General features: G+C 40.4%; 1 protein-coding gene across 1 annotated transcript; it reads left to right on the top strand.

Moving 5' to 3' along the window:
* Window positions 1-5,743: 5,743 nt before the first annotated feature.
* LOC118800408 lies at window positions 5,744-14,992 on the top strand. Its single transcript, XM_036560617.1, has 5 exons — window positions 5,744-5,805; window positions 11,531-11,899; window positions 12,017-12,061; window positions 12,229-12,360; window positions 14,720-14,992. Exons 1-5 carry the CDS (start codon window positions 5,781-5,783, stop codon window positions 14,797-14,799), a joined length of 651 nt encoding a protein of 216 aa, XP_036416510.1. The 5' UTR covers window positions 5,744-5,780; the 3' UTR covers window positions 14,800-14,992.
* The last annotated feature ends 661 nt before the right edge of the window (window positions 14,993-15,653 follow it).

The following is a 15,653-nucleotide window of genomic DNA, read 5'->3' as shown; positions in this document are numbered from 1 at the left end:
GTGTGTGTGTGTGTGTGTGTGTGTGTGTGTGTGTGTGTGTGTGTGTGTGTGTCAGAGCTGTGAGTGTTCAGAGGGGGATGGAAAGTCTCTGCGGTTCCAGAAGAGACATTGCAATGCTTCCTCTGCTGAGTCTCTCTCTGTATCTCTCTCTCTCTCTCTCTCTCTCTCTTTAGTAATGTAATAATACAGAGCTGTAGCTCTGTGTTTGAGTGGCTCTGGAGTTTGAGGAGTGGGTGAAAGCCCTCCTAAATAAACCCTAGATGAGACGTGAGATATGGCACGTGCTTCATTTCCCCTCCGGAAGTCAGAACAGGCGACGCCCCTCTTTGTGAGAAAACTCATAAAGTCATGGTGCAAATGTGACCCTGATACCTTACTAACAAAACCTGAGACCTGCAGTTTTATTTCAGACTGTTATACTCAGTTAATCAGTTAATCAGCTCGACAGGGTCTGTTTTTAATGGCAGGAATAAAAACTCATCTAGTGAAAAATGGATGGAAAAGCCATCCGACATTTAAACTCAGTGCTGAAAGGCCGCCTGGTGGCTACACAACATTCTATAACAGTTTCTATGGGAGCACATTGCAGAGCTTTTTCAAATTTAAATGCAATTTTTAAAAAAATGCTGATTAAAAACAGCTGCTATTGACATTTTAACAGGTCGAGGAGAATTCTGTCCAAAGTCATTTCCTGTTGCTTTGTGTAGAAGTGATTCTTGACTAGGAGAGCTTGTGGCTACACAAGCAGCAATGTTAGTGACTGTGTCTGTGTTTACATGCAAAGATTTTTGCCAATCTAATTGAATACATTCTGTTTATACATTAAGACTGATGTGTTTATATTCTCACTCTACTCAACAATCTGATGGTAAATCTCGGTTTACATGCTCACTACAAGCTTTCCGATGCAAAATTACACGCATGTGTAGAGAACCGCTCAGTGTAGACGTTACCATGACAGCGAGCATCACGTGAGTCCAGTCAGAGTGAGATGAGCAGCAGTGAGCAGCGCTTGTGTTTTTAATGACTTTAAAATGATGTCAGACTCAGGAAAACGTCCTTCACATGTCCTTATTAAAGAAGGCCGAGAGGGAGACGTCGTGTTCTGAGACACATAAGCTGGACGTCGGTCCCACCGCCGTCTTTTAAAGACCAGAGCATAAACTTCGTCTCTTCTGCAGACCAGTTTCTGCTCCGCCATGTTGAACAGTATAAACTTTCACTATGATGTGACGCACATGATCAGAACAGACTTAAACTTTCGGTTAGGGAATGTAATCAGATACAGATACATCCTAATCCAATTGAGCTATTAGTCAGACATTTAATGGATTATGAGGCTGCATGTAAACATGGCTATTGTGACTGGCTTTTGGCAGAGGCTTGCAGGATTTTTAAAACTGAAAATTATAATACAAATAAAAATATAATAGTTTTCTGTCATTTAAAAAAAATACTATCATTTTAATTATTGCTTTAAACTGAGTGATAGCAAATTTGTCCAGCAAGACTGTTAGTCTGGCAGTGACTCTAGCGTTCCTCTAAGCAAGAGATATAAAACACTCAAGTCTCTCAAAACGGTTTCAGACATAAGGTCAAAAGTTGCAGAAAGACTTATTTTGTTGGTGTTAATAAGTTAAGCTATCCACTGCAGGGAACACACTTAAATGTGGCATATTTCTGAAATTTGTTGCAAAAAATAAAATAAAACAAACTGAACATTTTTAATTCATGGCCTTGTTGAAGCAAGTCAGGTTATTCTGTACTCAGTTCACAGATATGAGCTCTCACACACTCACGTTTCTGTGCACCTGACACATTCTGTCACACCTACATCTGTCCCCTCAACACAATGCCTAACCACCAGCTAACTGTTGCAGCACTAAAACCAGGCCATTGCAGTCATATGCAAAAGTTTGTGCGCTCCTCATCAAATCCCACATTGTTGTTGATTTTCTGAGTGTAAATAAGTGAACACATTTTCTACAGAGACACTTCAGCACAGTTTAACACACAGTTACCTTTAAAGTAACTGATTTAACTGTAAGTAAATGTTTTACATGAAATGGACAAAAGTGAATCAGTAAAACCTCAAATAAACTGCACTGAAATGCTTCAATTTACTTCTATCAGCACTAGAACTTTTCATTGAAGTAAAATGTCTATATAGTGTGTATACTATAAAGACTGTATATAGATATATAGAGTGTATATTAACTCTACTCTGTTTGACTGAATGGTAATGTGTGGCATGATTGAATTATGTTCATACAATGACTTTAACTGAGTATACATTTAAATTATAAATGATTCCCCTCGAGTTTAAACGTTACTCATTTGTTCCAGTGATTATCTAAAGTTGTTAGTTGTGATGTTACTTCGTATCTATAAGTCCTAAAATACTCAGTTCAGGCTTTTTTTTATTAGAACTAAAAACAGAAGCTGTGGATCATTTGTTGATCATTTGTTCATGAAGGCAACATGCGTGAACTCTCAGATGAGGTGTGTGTTAGTGTGAATGTGTGTCTCTTTGTTGCTGCACATCTCACTTTCCAACCGCAGAACTGACCATCAGCTATGATCACCTGCTCGCTGTGTTGAAACCACTAAAGTAGTTGTCCAAAACAGTCTCCAAACAGAGAACACTCAGCAAGCGCTCTCACACACTTTGGCCGCTTTTCCACTATCGAGCCAAATGGCTCTCAGGGCCATACCGGACTGTTCCGTGCTGGTCTGGACTCGTTAGACCAGTTACAGTTTATTTTTCCATATGTTGTACCGCAAAAGAACCAGGAAATACCCAAGAAAACTACTGCTGTTAAAACTGCTAACAGGCCACACACACACCACCCACCACTAAACGTATTTGATTCCATCTGTCAACTCCAACTCCGGTCTCTCGGCATGCTCTCATCTTCTCAGCCTGTACTGTGGAGGATTTCACCTGTAGCTGGATAACTAGCTACATTAGCGTTAGCATCACCCAGCAGGGTCCAGCTCAAAGCACCACAATCCTCTTTTTTATCTCTGTCACTTCAACACCAGTCATTTGAATCTGTGCTCTCAGATACGAGTCTTTATTCTCTAAATGGGTGTTTTCAATCATCAGTTTGCTGTAACTGAGGCCGTACTGCAGTGGGAAGCACTGTGTATTCGCGTTAGCTGAGCCTAGCAGGCTACAGCTTAGTCCCTCTAACAACAGCCGCTCAGCGTCGCTTCCTCAGATTTGACTCGTTATCATCTAAAATTGTGTCAGTAAAGTTTTTGTCAGAATCGAACCTGTTCTTACACCATGCTAGCTAAGCTAACACTAACCAGTTACTCTCTCCTGGTTATCAGCGCCGTCGAATATTAAGAATTTGTGGTTAGATTGAAGCTTTGATGTTTATTGAATGGTGGGTTTAAAATCCTGCTTTCGTTTATGTGCCGTTCGTGTGAGCGAACTGAACTTATTTGATGGTTTGACTGAAGTTTTCATGTTTGAAATATCGCAGCAGGATGCCGTGGAGCAATACTGACATAAACATAGAACCACTGAATAGCTAAGTCGTTACGTCATCCCACGGAATGGTTCTGTGGCCCTGAGTACGGTTTGCTAACCGGTCAGCCCTGCAGTGGTAAAGAAGCCTTTGACTATCACAGTTTCTGTGCCCTCTTCTGTTCCAGCATGACTGCCCCAGTGCACAAAGCAAGGTCCATAGAGGATGGGTTTCACACTTGCCTCCATTCACACTATCACTATTTCCCAGCCTCCGGACTCCATTTCCCAGAACACCTCACCTGATCACATGACATCATTAGTTTATAAGCCTGGGCTTGTTTCACAGAGCCTTACTGAGCCTTCCTGTCAATTTGTGTGCTTGTCCATGTATGACCCTTACCTTGTTTAATTTTGGCCTTGCCCTCTCAGTATTGTTGTGATTTCTGGGTTGAGCCTTTTTTTGTTGATTTTTGGACTTTGTTTTTTGGACTTCCCTCATGGTTGCTGTTTTCATGATCTGGCTTTTGACTTTGAACTGGTTGACCTTCATTTTGTATACTCCTTTTGTTAAAGACCTATTTTACTTCAGTGTGGTCTGCAAGCATCTGAATTCTGTCTGAGCCTGACAGAATACTTCGCCATCATGCAGACCCAGGGCCAGCTCCTGGGACAACACCACCAGCTTCTCGTCAGATTTACTCCGTCAATTGGTGAGTTAAAATTACAGCAGGTCAAGCAACAGTGTCAAATGGCTCAGCTTATCACTGGTGTTAAAGATCTGTCTAGCCACATTCAATATCTGACTGGTAAAGTTCAAAGACAAAGTAGAGGCTGTGGTTAATTGGCCTGTCCCCATATCCGTAAAAGAACTTCAGAGATTTCTAGGTTTTGTGAACTTTCATAGAATGTTCATTAGTTCCATCGCCGCTCCCCTTACTGCTCTTTATAAAGGGGGCCCTAAGAAGTTAGTTTGGCGTCCCAGTGCAGAGGAAGCGTTCAATGCACTCGACAGCCTTCACTAATGCCCCCCTTCTCAGACACCCAGACCCATCGTTGCCTTTTGTTGTAGAAGTAGATGTATTAGAATCAGGAATTAGTGCAGTTCTGTCCCGCCTAAACTTCATCCCATAGCTTTTTTCTCACACAAGCTCTCACCTGCAGTTCCAGTCTGACAGTATGGCTGGGTAAGTTTGGTGTGGAAGAACTTGAATGGCCAACACAGAGCCTTGACCTCAAGCCCATCGAACACAGTACTTACTGAAAAATGGCTTTGCAGTTCCCAGGAACAGCCTATGGTGTTCCCCTTGACTTCTGGTCCCGAAACCTGACACAACATACAGATTTTGCCCTGACAGAAATTACAGTCTGTCTCTCTTCCCACAGACACACTACAAAATCTTGTGGAAAGTTTCTCAGGAGAGTGGAAGCTGTTAGAGCTGCAAAGGGGACCAACTCCATATTAATGCCTATGGATTTAGAATGGGATTCATAAAAGCTCCTGTATTTGTCCCAATATTTTCCCATCATGTTAAGCAACTAAGCATTATGTCAACAAATAAATAAGTAAATTTTGCACTAAAACTTCAAAAAATGTTGTTTTTTTTTTCTCTACAGGGAAGGTGTTCCACTTATTTTCGCTTAGAAAATCCCTTTTTTGGTACTATATAGAACCCTGTGCTGGATATTGGCCCTTTGTTACCAGCCCCCCTGACACTTTATGTGTGTGTGTGTGTGTGTGTGTGTGTGTGGGTGTCTGCATGGCTGTGTTTGTATGTTTGCATGGTCTCTAACCGGAAACTGACCGCCTGCTTTTGTTTTCACAAGAAATGCTGCATCAAAGCCACACAAACAGTTTTTATCACTTCAGTTTCTACAACAGCTGCTTTTTCACAGTGAACAAACTGAAGAAATACTTTGTTTGGTATTAAATGTTCAGTCAGAGTCTTTTGTTGAATTTACATCCTTTTATTAGGGGACAGGCTAAATCAAAGTAAAAAACAAGCAAGGTCAGTAAAAAGTGAATCGGGCAAGGAATCAGGGTGAGGACTACGACGTGCACACAATAGGCAAACAGCAATACAATGAGAGTCTCTTTCCAACCGGGCCTATATATATGTGTACATATAGGATGTTGTATGGTCCATAAGAATTTCTTGTGGCATCTTAAAATGATTGTCATGTACTTAGGAAAAGCAGTAGAGCAATGTATAAGCCCCACCCCCCCTGTTTAAGAGTCAAAACTTGAGTCAAACTTCCGCTGTGGTATTGATTCAGTATTTATCGGTGATGTATTTGAGTTATGGATCTGCTGCTGTGGGGGGTCGATAAGTGTTTCTGAAATCAGATCTATGAAATTGCTAAACCTCTTGAAAGTAAACTGTAAAAAAGAACCCCAAAAGTTTCTTTTCTGACAGAATGTAGGACTAAAAAGCGACAGTGCTGCAGTTTACAGTGCTACACTGGTTCATCAACTCAATCTAAAAAAATAACTTATTGTGGTAACAAGCAATTTAACTGGTTTCAATCAACTCAATGCAGTAAGAAATTAGAAGTTAGCTCAAATTAAAATAATAAAGTAACTGATTACACAGCTTTTCTTGAGGCAACTCAGCTTGAGGACACATTAAAGTTTTCAGTTTAGTCAAAAGTTCTCTTAATACTCTAGGTCTGCATCTCAGTTAAGTAAACAGTATTATATTATATTCTGACAATATATAATTGTCTCCATCAGACAATCTCATTAGGTATTTTTTCCTCTTGGGCTTCCTTGTGGGGGTCAAACTCCCCTGATGTCAGGATCAATCGTTAGGCAAGGCAAGTTTATTTAAATAGCACCTTTCATACACTGCTGTCATTCAGAAAATACACAGTTGTTTTAAAAACGTTAGGGATAAAGGAAAATAGAAATTAAAAATGTGATCTCAAGTAGATCTGTGTATCATCTGCATAGCTGTGGTAAGATATCCCACAGTCTTGTAGTATTTGGCCAAGAGGCAGCATGTGTAAATTAAATAAGAGTGGCCCAAGAATTGAGCCTTGGGGGACACCGCAGGTCACTGGCGCTCTCTCAGAAACATTATTTTCTATTTCCACAAAGTAGTCCCTTACTTGCAGGTATGAACTGAACACCCTACTCAGTTCTGAAGTCTATCTATGAGAATTGTATGGTCAATGGTATCAAAGGCAGCGCTGAGATCGAGCATTCATAGAACAGATGTTTTTCCATTGTCTGTATTTAAATGAATGTCATTAATAAGTTTAATTAGAGCTGTTTCAGTACTATGATTAGGCCGAAAACCTGACTGAAATTTGTCTAGACAGCTATTTAAGGACAGAAAGCCAGTAAGTTGCTTGAAGACAATTTTCTCAATATTTTTTTCAGTGAAAGGTAGATTTGAATTCAGTCTGTAATTACTCAATATAGATGCTTCTAACTTCTAACTGCAGTTTATAATTTGTTGGGAATATTATGGTTTAAAAAGGTAGCAAACTCATTGCATTACTCTGGTGATACTAATTCGGGGTCCATATATGTAGGTGACTTAGTTTGTGAACCATGGCGAAGAGAATTCTGCTGTTGTTAATATTATTGTTGACAATGCTGGAGAAAAAGGATTGTCTAGCTTTGCACATTATTGTGTTGTAATCACGCAGCCTATCTTTGAAGATTTCTTTGTGGATCTGAAGCTTAGTTTTACTCCAACTGCGTTCAGCCTTCCTACATTCTCTCTTTTGGAGTTGAACTGTAGTAGCAGTTCTCCAAGGTGTTTCTGTTGGCATGATATAGTTTTAGCTTTAACTGCTGCAATCTCATCCACAACATTGGCAATTTTTGAGCTGAAGCTATCCAGCAAAGCATCAACGGAGTCGGACGTCTTTCATGGTGCAGAGCAAATTCTGCTCATAAAAAGAATAGCTGTGCTGTCATTTATAAAATGTGTCTGGTCTTGATGTTTAGTGACGTCCACATTTCAAAGAAAATACAGTAATGATCTGACAGGGGGACTTTCTGAACAGTGGCTGATATGTTGAGACTCTTTGAGATAACCACATCCAGAGTATGGCCATGACAGTGCATGCTCCCCATCACATGCTAAGAGAGTCCAAAAGAGTCCAATACAGCTTAGAGTTCCTTGGCATATCTGTCATTGGAATTGTCAATATGAATGATAAAATCACCAGCAATAATAAAATGATCAAAATCAGAAGAAACAAATTCATCAATAAAATTAGGTCAGGTCAAATTTATTTGTATAGCGCTTTTTACAACTGATGTTGCCACAAAGCAGCTTCACAGAAAACCATTTAGGACAAAGTTTTAACATGAAATGTAAATCCTCCAGGTGAGCAAGCCAGGGGCGACAGTGGCAAGGAAAAACTCCCTCAGAGCTGAGGAAGAAACCTTGGGAGGAACCAAGGCTCACAAGGTGGGACCCATCCTCCTCTGGTCAAACTACGTACAAAATTATTATACTACTAATATTAATAGTAGTCCACTGAGTCCACTTCAGTGTAGGGTGGGCAGCCAGTCCAAGGCAGGTTGCGGTAGCTGGGCAAGTGGCGGTGACTGGGGCGTGGGCAACTGGTCTGAAGTGGGTAGCAGGAGAGCTCGACAGACAATCATCCATCAGTATCCGGCCGGACAGGTGGGCAGTCGTTTTCTCGGAAAAAAGATAGGTAGATGGAGTTAGTTTAGTTCTGTATGGGTGTATGTATAATAACATATAGAACATTTCCAGAGTGTGGCTAACACGATCTGACTATAACAGCTTAACTAAAAGGAGAGAACCAAAAGGGCACACAGACACGGGAGCACCCTGAGACAATTTGGCATCCCTCCGCTGCACCGTCCACAAACCTGAGTGATCGCGTGTGAGCGGCGGGACGACAGCACCAGCGTCTCTGTTTACTATAATTCCCTGCGTCCATGGACCCCTGGATCTGCTGCCTTTATCTAAGGGGGAACATTAACTACCAAAAGCTAAACTAAACAAGTGAGTTTTCAGCCTAGATTTGAAGATTGCGACTGAGTCTGAGTCCGGAACATTTTCTGGAAGATCATTCCAGAGTTTGGGGGCTTTATAAGAAAAGGCTCTTCCTCCAGATGAAACCTTCTGAATTTTGGGAACTATTAAAAAAGTTAGAGAGGCTCCCGAGTGGCGCAACCGTCTAAGCGTTGGCCCTATCATCAGGAGATCGCGAGTTTGATCCCTGGTGATGCTACAGCCGTCCGTAGCCAGGAGTCCAAGAGAGCACAATTGGCCTCGCTCTCTCTGGGTGGGTAGGATGGCCCCTCCTTCTCCCCCCATCACTCAGCGTGATGCTAGTCAGCGCAGGCGTCTGTTAGCTGATGTAACAGATCTGGCGGTTGGCGCTTTCCTCCGAGCGCGTTCAGCTGTCCAGTGACGTTGCGTGAGCGGCAGTTCGAAAAGAAGTGGTGGTTGGCTTCACAGGTCTCGGAGGAAGCCTGTGTTAGCCTCGCCCTCCTAGCGTTGATAGCATCGTGTGATTGGGGGAGTCCTAACTAGCGGGTAGAATTGGAGACGACTAAATTGGGGAGAAAAATCGGGTAAAAAATTAAAAGTTAGCATAGTACTTTGGAGGCCTGTATACATTTACTAGTAATATATATATATATATATATATATATATATATATATATATATATATATATATATATATATACATATATATATATTATGCGTCTGGCAATCCGATGGATTATCAGGAGTTGGGCTCGGCCCCCTCCAGTGAAAGGAATTCTTAATGCTTCAGCAGACCATTTCGTCACAATTTGGACAATTTCATGCTCTCAACTTTGTGGGAACAGTTTGGGGATGACCCTTCCAACATGACTGTGTACCAGTGCACAAAGCAAGGTCCATAAAGACATGGATGAGCGAGTTTGGTGAGGAAGAACTTGACTGGCCTGGACAGAGTCCTGACCTCAACCCGATAGAACACTTTTGGGATGAATTAGAGCGGAGACTGTGAGCCAGGCCTTCTCGTCCAACATCAGTGTCTGACCTCACAAATGCGCTTCTGGAAGAATGGTCAAAAATTCCCACAGACACACTCCTAACCCTTGTGGAAAGCTTTTCCAGAAGAGTTGAAGCTGTTATAGCTGCAAAGGGTGGACTGACATTAAACCCTATGGATTAAGAATGGGATGTCACTCAAGTTCATATGCGTTTGAAGTCAGATGACTGAATACTTTTGGAAATATAGTGTATGTTCACATTATCTGGCATGTACTCCCTGTTCTTTCCGTTTCTGATGAGTACTGGAATGGGGGAGATTTCTGGAACACAGGGTCCGAGCTTGTTTTATAAACATGTACTGCTGACATCATCACTGAAGCAGCACAGACCTGAAAAATATCAATTTGCCAGATTACTTGAAAATGGTGTGACCTCTTTCCTTTCAGCAGAGGAGGGTAAGTGGAGCTCTTGTTGGCGAAGAGGAGAAGAGTGAAGCTGCCTTTGTGTGGGTTGTGGCGCTTGTCTCTTTCTGTGATGTGGAGCAGGTTGAGGAAGCTCTGTTTAATAGTTCATCAATTTGGCTGAGCTTCAGTGAGGTGGCTTTAACTAACTTATTGATTGTGATGGGGCAGGAGGGTTGTTGGGTCCCTGAGGCAGAAATTCAGGATGGAGTAGTTTTTTGCTGAACCTGAGGGCTGACTGACAGGGCGAGCGACAGCCTCGTCCCAGTTAAAACCAGCTCCATCATTAGTGTAAGCTTCCTGGGTGTGTTAAAGAGATCACTAAACTCACTTTTAAAAGCTTCCTTGTGTCATTCTTGCCAGCATGAACAATGATCCGCTTCACTGTTGTGCATTAGGCCAGTAATGTCCTAGCTTTTTGTTCAGCTCAGACACTGTGATGTTGGGCTCACATCGAACTATGAATTTACACCATTGTACTTTTTACACCATTAACAGAGTCATCTCCAAAAACAAGGGTGTCTGCTTTGGTGTACATTAGCGTAAAGCTGCCCAAACTCTGTGTGTCTCCACTGGCCGCTGCTCTGCCCATTGTCTACTGCTAACACTCCCACAGACTACTCCTTGTGTAACGGAGGAATGCCAGTCCTTAAACTCTGGTAAATAGCTACAAATACGCCCCTCCAAAATTGTCATTTCTTTGTAGAAGACTGTAATTATTTCGACAGCACATGCGCTCTGAAACCTGAAGAGACATTGTGTAAGTTTCTACTTTGGCACCCAGCAGAAACTTCTCTGAGTCCTGCATCTATAGCAGTACTGCGAAAAATACAAAAAGCAAGAAAAAATATCCACTTTTGGCTTCATAGAGCTCTTGATTTTTTTGATTCAGAACAAACTTCTGAAAATAAAAAGAGGAGAAATGAAAAATAGCAGAGCTAAAGAGAGAAGCATCCAGGACATGCGGCCATGCTACTCTTCAACTTTAAAACAACAAATATTTTCTGTATTAAACATTTATGGACACAAATCTTAGCAGCCCTTAGGTGTTCCTGAGTGCTGCAACAGACTGAGCCTAGCGATGCTATAGCCATCCATAAGTGAGTACCCAGGAGAAGAAAATGGGACTGTGTGATGGAAAGAGTCAGAAATTCTGCATTAATTACCTAAACGAGAAGCAGAACTACAAAATTAAGAGGACTTCAGACACAACTAAGAGGTGTGAGGAGGGCGTCCTCAAGTAACGGGTTAACTCAAGAAAAGCGAAATCAGTTTGCTTATCATTTTAAGTTGAGCTAACTTTCATTTTTACAGTGAATCACTCTAAATAATGAACTTGAGTGAAACACTAATGCAAAATTTTAGTTTAGATGAAAAAAACAATTCAAACTGCAACACCACTTCAAACCAACAGTGTAGTAATGTTCAACTGTGTTTAGGCAAGGACAGTCTAAAATACAAAACCCTGTGCATTCTGGAAAAGTCTGTGTTAAAGAAAGGCCTTTTAAAAGATCAGTTAAAGCACTGCTTAATGTATAGACATAAATAAACATACTGAACTCATTGTATACAATATAAAAACAGGTCTGTGTTGTTTTGTGTTTCAGGTGTTCTGTCAGTGTGTTTGAGCTCTCAGACTGGTTTACCTGTAGAAGCAGAACCTGGTGATGATGTCACTCTCTGGTGTCAACACAGCTTAACTCCACCAGATTATTTATACTGGATCAAACACACAAATAATTCAGTACCAGTTTATATTGCATGCAAATATTACACATCATCATCATCATCATCATCATCGTCAAAACCCTGTAATTTTATAGCTGAGAGTGACAGATCAGTGATGAGAGTGAACTCTATGAACTCCTCTCTCACTATAACTGCAGTTACTCACTCTGATTCAGGACTCTATTACTGCAGCACACTGAAAGGAAAGCGGATGATCTTCAGTAACAAAACTTATTTACAAATCAAAGGTACAGTTTTATTTACTACAAATAGCTCAAGTGGAAAAGTATTAAGCTACATGAAGCAATGATGAAGAGTATATAATTGCATGATGTAAAATGACTAAGTCACATTTTATTTTACAGAGAGAAGTCAGATATCTTCAGATGATCCAGAAAAATATAACAAAGGTCAGTTTTATCCACCTGTGAGGCGCAGTGTATTACTGATTTTACAACACTGTTTATAGTGCATTAATAAACAACTAAGATTTTATCATCAGAGACAGTTTTCATCTTTATTCTTAAGTCTAATTTGTGTATTATAAGCTGAAAATGATCTCCTGTGGTGTTTTTAGATGCTGACTCTTATCCTGATGTGTTCCCCATGCTGACTCTGGTGTTTGGAGCTGTGATTGCGGTTCTGCTCAGTGCTCTTCTCATCCTGATCTTTACCAGACCGAGTGATCAGAAAGAGCATCACAAAGACGGTAAAGTGACTTATTTAAACTTGTAAACTAATATCTCAAACAGATATGAGAGCTGGAGAACAAGCACTGTGGCAAATTTGATTGACTCATACCATTCATATTCATGACTCACAACATTCATATTTTCTATGAATTTGCCAGGTTTAAAATATATGTTGTTAGGCTGCATATAAAAAATTAAATCTTCAATTTACGTTTTATTGTATTATCAGCTTCACTTACCATATAGGTGTACTTTGTAGTTCTACAGTTACAGACTGTAGTCCATCTGTTTCTCTGCATACTTTGTTACCCCCCTTTTACCCTGTTCTTCAGTGGTCAGGACCCCCACAAGTCCACCTCATACTAGTGCAATTCACACTAACACACCAAAACCACTCACAATCAGTGTCACTGCAGTGCTGAGAATGACCCACCAACCAAATAATACCAGCAGGTTAGAGGGTCCTGTGGAGGTCCCATGTGGCGGATAAGGTGTAAAGAGATGTACTAATATATATATGTGTATATATATATATATATACAGTGCTGTGAAAAAGTATTTGTCGCTCACCCAATTTCTTCTATTTTTGTTAATTTGTCAAATTTAAATGTCTCAGATCATCCAACTAATATAAATATGAGATAAACACAACATGAGTAAACACAAAATGCAGCTTCTGAATGATCTATTCCAGATTTTGGAATAGAGTTTGACTTATAGACCACTCCACAACCTTAACATTTTGTTTCTTTTAGACCATTGAGAGGTGGACTTACTTGTCTGCTTTGGATCATTGTCCTGCTGTATAACCCAACTGCATTTGAGCTTTAGGTCACCATCTGACAGGTGGACACTCTCCTTCAGGATTTTCTGATCAAGAGTAGAATTAATGATTTCATCAATTATGACAAGTCGTCCAGGTCCTGAAGAAGCAAAGCAGCCCCAGACCATCACACTACCACCACCATGTTTCACTATTGGTATGATGTTCTTATAGTGGAATACAGTATGAGCTTTACGCCAGATCTAACGGGACCCATGTCTTCTAGAAAGTTCCTCCTTTGACTGATCAGTCCACAGAATATTATCCCAAAAGTCTTGGGGGTCATCTAGATGTTTTTGAGCAAATGTGAGACGAGGCTTTGTGTTCTTTTTGGTCAGCAGTGTTTTTTGCTTTGTAACTCCCATGGATGCTGTTTTTGCCCAGTGTCTTTCTTATTGTGGAATCATGTCCATTGATCTTAACTGAGGCAAGTGAGGCCTGAACTTTAGATGTTCGTCCGCGTTCTTTTGTGACCTCCTGGATGATTCTTCAGTATGCTCTTGGTGAAATTTTGGTAGGCCGGCCTCTTCTGGGAATGTTCAGTACTGTCCGATGTTTTCCATTTGTGGGTAATGGATCTCACTGTGGTTCGCTGCAGTCCCAGAGGCTTAGCAATGGCATTTGTATTTGAATCTCTTTAAAAAGTGGCATCATGTCCTGCTTTTTGAGACCCTCTAGCTGCTTCACATTGCCAGACAGGTTCTACTTTAGTGATGTTTAGATTCAGCAGGTCTGGCAGTGATCATATCAGGGTGGATAGTGAAAATGAACCCAATAGTCAGTTGAATTTGGTTAACTGGTTGCTTTAGTAGCCATTACAGGGACAATTACTTTTTCACATAGGGCCAGGTAGGGCTGAATAGCATTTTCCCTATAATAAATGAAATCATTTAAAAACTGCATTTTGTGTTTATTTGGTTTACCTTTGTCTAATTTAAAAAGTTGTGTGATCATCTGAAACTTTTAAGTGTGACAAATATGCCAAAAATAGAAGAAACTGGGAAGGGGCAAATACTTTATCACAGCACTGTATAGGTGTCTATCTTTGCACAGGACAGGATTTTATAATTTTTTTCCCTCAATGTGTTAAATTCAGTAAAATATCATTAATTGTGTATTCTACACAGTAATTGTGTGGATGTCTGTTCTCTATAGAGGATATGTTGGCTTATCTATACAACAACATGGGTTTTGACTGTAGTTTATTGCAATTATTATTTAACAGTGAATTTACTGTGTTTGTAGCTAATAAGAGATCTTAACTGTGGGAGAGAGACTGTAACATATTGTCTACAGTGGATGGTTGTTTATTAGGTCTCTATCAGCTCTCTGTACTGTTTTACTGCAGGATCTGCAGAGTTCACACTGCTGATCTCCATCTTCAGTCTTATTATACAGTGGATGATTGTTTATTAGGTCTCTATCAGCTCTTTGTACTGTTTTACTGCAGGATCTACAGAGTTCAGACTGCTGGATCTCCATCTTCAGTCTTATTATACAGTGGATGATTGTTTATTAGGTCTCTAACAGCTCTCTGTACTGTTTTACTGCAGGATCTGCAGAGTTCAGACTGCTGGATCACCATGTTCAGTGTTACTATACAGCGGTGGAACACAAATGCATCACAGTGTAATCAGTGCATCGCCATTGAACCAGAAGAGACCATAATCAATGTAATCATTTTCACTGTAACTGTGGTTAATCTTCCAGTAATCTCCTCACACAGTTTAAATGTTCAATATTTAATAAAACATTTTTAATGAAATTTGCATTTCTGAATCTTTATCTTAATTTAGTTTAATACAGGTCAACTCAATTGGGGGAAAATGGGGGAAGAAGCCCCTCTTAAACATGCTTATTCTAAAATTCTAATAATTAAAATCTATTAATAATTTAAGAAATTGCAACACCAAATATCCTCATTTATATGCATTGTTATTATGGGGCTCTATACAGCAGGAACAGGTCACCCTGGAAATGTAAATTTTAATTCAATTTAAATTTGCAACGATATGCAGATCATTTAAACCCTGTATTTCATTGATAATAATGCAAAGACAACATATCAAATGCTGAACCTGAGAAATGTTATTGTTTTTGAAAAATACACTATATTGCCAAAAGTATTGGCTCGTCTGTCTTCACATGCATATGAACCTTTGAGTGTCATCCCGTTCTTAATCCATAGGGTTTAATATGATGTCGGCCCACACTTTGTAGCTATAACAGCTTCAGCTCTTCTGGGAAGGCTTTCCACAAGGTTTAGGAGTGTTTATGGGAATTTTTGACCATTCTTCCAGAAGCACATTTGTGAGGTCAGACACTGATGTTGGACGAGAAGGCCTGGCTCGCAGTCTCCACTCTAATTCATCCCAAAGGTGGTCTATCGGGTTGAGGTCAGGACTCTGTGCAGGCCAGTCGAGTTCTTCCACATCAAACTCGCTCATCCATGTCTTTATGGATCTTGCTTTGTTCACTGGTGTGCAG

This window comes from Colossoma macropomum, unplaced genomic scaffold, assembly GCF_904425465.1.
Source record: "Colossoma macropomum unplaced genomic scaffold, Colossoma_macropomum, whole genome shotgun sequence".
NCBI classification, from domain to species: Eukaryota; Metazoa; Chordata; class Actinopteri; order Characiformes; family Serrasalmidae; genus Colossoma; species Colossoma macropomum.
The sequence above is the reverse complement of the archived record's forward strand: the minus strand, read 5'-3'. Positions and strand labels throughout refer to the sequence as shown.

What these genes read in the sequence shown, in the direction of transcription:
- LOC118800408 (XM_036560617.1), top strand. Translation starts at nt 5,781, where the DNA reads ATGGATCTGCTGCTGTGGGGGGTCG. An exon ending in AACTTATTTACAAATCAAAG is followed by an intron (nt 11,900 to 12,016) that starts GTACAGTTTTAT and finishes TTTATTTTACAG; the next exon opens with AGAGAAGTCAGATATCTTCA. An exon ending in GAAAGAGCATCACAAAGACG is followed by an intron (nt 12,361 to 14,719) that starts GTAAAGTGACTT and finishes GTTTTACTGCAG; the next exon opens with GATCTGCAGAGTTCAGACTG.